This window comes from Euleptes europaea, chromosome 3 (assembly GCF_029931775.1).
Source record: "Euleptes europaea isolate rEulEur1 chromosome 3, rEulEur1.hap1, whole genome shotgun sequence".
NCBI lineage: Eukaryota > Metazoa > Chordata > Lepidosauria > Squamata > Sphaerodactylidae > Euleptes > Euleptes europaea.
In genome coordinates, this window is record NC_079314.1 from 91,707,423 (window position 1) to 91,713,422 (window position 6,000).

Genomic DNA, 6,000 nt, shown 5'->3' on the forward strand with positions numbered 1-6,000 from the left:
ATGTTAGCTGCACAATCATGGTATGTGGCAGCTGAGAGAAGTCTCTGCACAACAGATCAAACCTTCTCCAACTATGCAGACAGAATCTTGTCCTAATTGTTTGCTACAGACTTGTCATTGGTAGTTTGCTCTGTTGCTGATTTAACTAATTTTTCTACTATGTAGAAAAATGTTTTCAGCTACTCTGTAGAAAAACAGTTAATTATGGATACAGGGACCACTATCATAGTTAACATGTACAAAATACACACCTCTATCTAATCTATTTAATTTTTATCCTTCTCTTGGCCCCGGGGTACACAGTTCTCCCTTCCTTCACAACATCGCATGAGGTAAGTTAGGGATGTGACTGGACCAAGGTCACTCAAGAGAACTTTGTGGCAGGGTGGGGGTTCAAACCCAACTCTCTAGTTCTTGGCCGTTTCTGTACCAACTTTTAAAAACATTATATTTAATCTGTGTGTGTTAAGTACCATCAAGTCGCTTCTGACTCATGGCGACCCTATGAATCAAAGTCCTCCAAAATGTCCTATCTTTGACAGCCTTGCTCAGATCTTGCAAATTGAGGGCTGTGGCTTCCTTTATTGAGTCAATCCATCTCTTGTTGGGTCTTCCTCTTTTCCTGCTGCCCTCAACTTTTCCTAGCATGATTGTCTTTTCCAGTGACTCTTGTCTTCTCATAATGTGACCAAAATACGACAGCCTCAGTTTAGTCATTTTAGCTTCTAGGGTCAGTTTAATCTAGTCCGCACCATTTCCCCTCGTTTGGGGTTGGAGTCGTTTTGCAACTGTTGTATTGCCGTTTTATCAACGGTTGTATTTTCTCCGTTTTAAAGATGTCTTCCCCTGGGGTGCAGACATGTTTGGAACGTTGTTTATTTCTCTGTCCCTCGGTTCTCCACAACCACTTTCCCTCCCATTTCCCCTCCCCTCCCACCAATCATTTTCTATCCTTTTTATTTTTTTCCCCTTAATTGCAATCAGACTACCAAAGGGAAGGGGGAGGCAAAGAAGCCACGCTGGCTAGTGGCCAGAGCGCATGCCTGAAAACAAAAGGGGGGGAGAGGGAGGAGCATCCCGCACAGCCGCAACGTCACGATGATGCAACGCTCTCCCTGGGAACATAGGGTTTATTTTTCTGGAAGTGCGGACAGGGTGAAAACATTCTCATGAGGAAAACAAGAGGAAGCATGCGGACAAAAAATTAGAATATGCAGCCAAAGCTAATAAATTGAAAATAAGGATACTCTGTGGTAAGTTATTAGTGCGGAAACGGCCCTAGTTTGACACTCTAACCACTATATCACGCTGGATCATCTTTTATTCATAAGGTAGACCAGTGTTATTATTCTCACATTGCAAAAGCAATAAGAGCTACTGATAGACTGGGGGGGATTAAGTGAGATCTGCATATGGATGCTTTTCACAGCTGCTTTAATGCTGGCAGGGCAAAATCACTTACCTGTGAGATTTTTGCACTCACACGACAGCTCTTTTAAACTGGGCTGCCACCATGCAAAATAGCTACATGTGCTTTGATAATATGTCAAAGGCCACTAGCTGGGACTGGCCTGGCACACTTGCTAAACTAACATAGCTGTTTTGCATGAGTAGCAATGCAGTTTAAACAAGACACACTGTGCAAGCGCAAAGTCCCCAAAATGAACTCAAAAAGTTTGCCTCACCAACTTCACATTGAAATCAGCTCTAAGCCTGGGGTGAGGAGTTTCCCCCTCTGTAACAGGACCAAACACAACCTTCCAATAAAAGGCAGACCAAGGAGACCCTGAAGGACATAAACTGGGTCATATTTGTTCATCTCTCATCCTTGTCAACTGATGTTTCCTACACAGTATCCTCTGATGCTTTATTCCCACACGTCAAAGTTATAAATAGTAATAGGGAAGGAAGAAGCATATTGATTGAGACAATGCAGGAAATTCTCAAAATAAAAGGAAGAAGCAACATTAATAGTACGTGCAAGCTACAATAATATATAATAGGAGATGAAGGGGAAGGAAGCTGTCATCACATACCAAAGCAAGGAGTGTTATCTGTCCACTTCTTGCAAAAGGGTTAATCAATCTGCAACAAGGTGTATCAGAGGAAAGCCCATAGTGTACTAGTCTAGATGAAGCAGTTCAACTGACCATAGGTTGCTCATGGATCGTGGAATTCAAATTCCATGAAGCCCTTTTAACAGCTGCCAGGTCCTTCCATGATATCACAGAAACCAAGCCAATGGCAGTGACAAGCCAAGTAGGCACAGGTCCACTGTGATATCAGGGAAGATCAGCCGAAAGGAAGGCAGGACAGAGAGGTCAATGGTCCCAGAGAAACCCCAACCTGAGTACAATGGGATACCTTCAAGCCCTTTTTGATGAAACCGGGGTAGATCTCTCAGAGGCCTCCTGACTAAAACCCACAAGCTCCCCCCTCCCCATATCTTGAAGGAATAATTTATCCATCTGCACTATTTCCACAAAATCATGTTAATGGGTTGCAGCAAAACTAAAAGGGAACTGTATAGGACCTTAAAGGCTTTCAGGTTTTTTGTAGTGCAAGCTTTTGCAGACCAGAGCTCACTTTACCAGATGCATGCAGTGGGTCAATATATACTGCATATTTGCTCAATATACATAGGTATATTGAGTAAGAGGGTTTTGTTGTTTATTTTTTGCCATCAAGTCACAGCCGACTCATGGCGACCTCATAGGGTTTTCAAGGCAAGACACGTCCAGAGGTGGTTTGCCACTGCCTGCCTCTGCGTCATGACCCTGTTATTCCTTGGTGGTCTCCCATCCAAATACTGACTAGGATGGCCCCTGCTTAGCTTCCAAGATCTGATGAGGTCAGGCTAGTTTGGGCTATTGAGGTCAGAGGGGTTACAAAGAGGAAAAAATGTAGAAACTATGAACAAAAAAAGTGGCCCCGCATACATGACATCCCCTGTATCCCTTAAACGCCTTCTTCTCATCCTATTTTGCTCAATATGGGTGACCAAAGGATGGATTCCCTCTCCCTGCCTTTTCAATAGACATTGATGATGCAAAAAAACTCAACAAGAAAGGCAGACTAGGAACCGAGTACATAAGTAAAAAAACACACTCATCTAATTTGGATTAGATATAGCAAGAAACTAGGGGTGGAAGTTACTCGGAGTCAGTTAATGCGGAGAAGAGTGTGACCTTGTACATGCAAAAAAACTCAAGTCTCAATGAGAAAGGCAGACTAGGAATGGAGTGTGTGTGCGCGTGTGTGTGTGTAAAGTGCCGTCAAGTCGCAGCCGACTTATGGAGACCCCTTTTGGGGGGGGGGGTTTCATGGCAAGAGACTTACAGAGGTGGTTTGCCAGTGCCTTCCTCTGCACAGCAACCCTGGTATTCCTTGGGGGTTTCCCATCCAAATACTAACCAGGGCTGACCCTGCTTAGCTTCTGAGATCTGACGAGATCAGGCTAGCCTGGGCCACCCAGGTCAGGGCAGGAACAGAGTACATAAGTAAAAAACCCCACCTAATTTGGATTAGATATAGCAAGAAACTAGGAGTGGAAGTAAGTTACTTGGAGTCAGTTAATGTGGAGAAGAGTGTGACCTTGTACATGCAAAAAAACTCAAGTTTCAATGAGAAAGGTAGACTAGGAATGGAGTGTGTGTGTGTAAAGTGCTGTCAAGTCACAGTCGACTTATGGCAACCCCTTTTTTGGGGGGGGGGTTTCATGGCAAGAGACTAACAGAGGTGGTTTGCCAGTGCCTTCCTCTGCACAGCAACCCTGGTATTCCTTGGGGGTCTCCCATCCAAATACTAACCAGGGCTGGCCCTGCTTAGCTTCTGAGATCTGACGAGATCAGGCTTGCCTGGGCCACCCAGGTCAGGGCAGGAACGGAGTACATAAGTAAAACCCCCCACCTAATTTGGATTAGATACAGCAAGAAACTAGGGGTGGAAGTAAGTTACTCGGAGTCAGTTAATGCGGAGAAGAGCGTGACCTTGTACATACAGGATTATGACAACAAGGTTCCCCCTACACATCAGTTACTGGGCATGCGGCTCCCCCTTCGACTCCAAGGAGTCTCAGGGCCGCTCAGGGGCTCCTTCCCCCTCGCTCTCGGATCCTCAAACTGTCCCAGGAGATAATTCACAGTGGGTCGCCGTGTTAGTCTGTCTGCAGTAGTAGAAAAGGGCAAGAGCCCAGTAGCACCTTAAAGACTAACTAAAATATTTTCTGATAGGGTATGAGCTTTACACTACCAGAAAATATTTTAGTTAGTCTTTAAGGTGCTACTGGGCTCTTGCCCTCATACCCTACCAGAAAATATTTTAGTCAAAAAGGGCAAGAGTCCAGTAGCACCTTAAAGACTAACCAAAATATTTTCTGGTAGGGTATGAGCTTTCGTGAGCCACAGCTCACTTCTTCAGACTTCTTCAGAAAGCTCATACCCTACCAGAAAATATTTTGGTTAGTCTTTAAGGGGCTACTGGGCTCTTGCCCTTCCCTCCCGGGAGAAGCCCTCCCGCTTCTCCGTTCAGCCGCCGCCGCCGCGAGTGCCTCCTCGGGCCGGCCCGTTGCCCAGGCGAGCTCGGGGCTTCTGGGCCTGGTCCCGCAGCAGCGGGGGGTGGGTGGGTGGGGAGAGAACCGCGGGGCGGCCTGTCCGTCGTACTCACAGCAAATCGGGCCGGTGCCTGTGGAGGATGGCGCAGAAGGCCAGGCCGTCCCGGAAGGAGCTGCTGAGATCTCGGACCTCCACGCCCGGGTAGCCCTCGCACTGGCGGCGGCACCAGGCCTGCAAGGCGCTGCGGGGGCCCGGCATCGGAGGGGATCCGGCCTCAGGGAGCCAGCGGCCGCGAGAGAGGCATGGAGGGATGGGGCGGAGGGGCCGGCCGGCGGGCAGGCGGGGCGGGCCTGGGATCGGGCGGTTCTCCCGGGGTCGAGGCGGCTCCCGGTGGGGCTCCTGGGGCGGAGGAGGAGGCCGGGCTGCCTCGGTGTCTCCGCTCAGGTTCGCTCGCGGCTCCCCTCCTACCCCCGGGGGGCGCCGCCTCCTCCGCCTCCTCCGCCGCCGCCTTCCCTGCTTCTCTGCCGGGCTCTGCTCAGACCTGTCGCGGCTGCGGCTCCTCCGCCCATGATCCCCGCGCCCACCCGCACCGAGCGGCGCTCTTACTCATCCAGCCACAGCGGCGGGAGGAGCCGGCCACGGTGGCGCACGTGGGTGCAGGGGGGCCGGGGGGGGGCGGCGCCCCCAGCATGGCAAGGCAAGGGCGTGGACGGTTCGAGCGCAGAGGCGGGAGCTGCGCGGCTGGCTGGGGCGAGCGAGATCTGACCGCGGAGATCTCCCGGCAGGCTGCAGAAACCCACTCTGTCATGGTAGTAGAAAAGGGCAAGAGTCCAGTAGCACCTTAAGGACTAACAGAATTTAGTCCAGTAAGAGTCCAGTAGCACCTTAAAGACTTCCAGTAAGAGTCCAGTAGCACCTTAAAGACTAACAGAATTTAGTCCAGTAAGAGTCCAGTAGCACCTTAAGGACTAACAGAATTTAGTCCAGTAAGAGTCCAGTAGCACCTTAAAGACTTCCAGTAAGAGTCCAGTAGCACCTTAAGGACTAACAGAATTTAGTCCAGTAAGAGTCCAGTAGCACCTTAAAGACTTCCAGTAAGAGTCCAGTAGCACCTTAAGGACTAACAGAATTTAGTCCAGTAAGAGTCCAGTAGCACCTTAAAGACTTCCAGTAAGAGTCCAGTAGCACCTTAAAGACTAACAGAATTTAGTCCAGTAAGAGTCCAGTAGCACCTTAAGGACTAACAGAATTTAGTCCAGTAAGAGTCCAGTAGCACCTTAAGGACTAACAGAATTTAGTCCAGTAAGAGTCCAGTAGCACCTTAAAGACTTCCAGTAAGAGTCCAGTAGCACCTTAAGGACTAACAGAATTTAGTCCAGTAAGAGTCCAGTAGCACCTTAAGGACTAACAGAATTTAGTCCAGTAAGAGTCCAGTAGCACCTTAAGG

The 6,000-nt window shown here is 48.8% G+C and overlaps 1 protein-coding gene across 1 annotated transcript in view; it reads right to left on the minus strand.

Annotated features, from left to right (window-relative positions):
* MICALL1 (MICAL like 1) overlaps positions 1-4,831 on the minus strand; it is a 41,178-nt gene extending 36,347 nt beyond the window's left edge. The window contains exon 1 of the mRNA XM_056847459.1: positions 4,666-4,831. Coding sequence (XP_056703437.1) covers positions 4,666-4,811 — 146 coding nt within the window. The 5' untranslated portion in view covers positions 4,812-4,831. The remainder of the gene's footprint in view (positions 1-4,665) is intronic.
* Between the last annotated feature and the right edge of the window lie 1,169 nt (positions 4,832-6,000).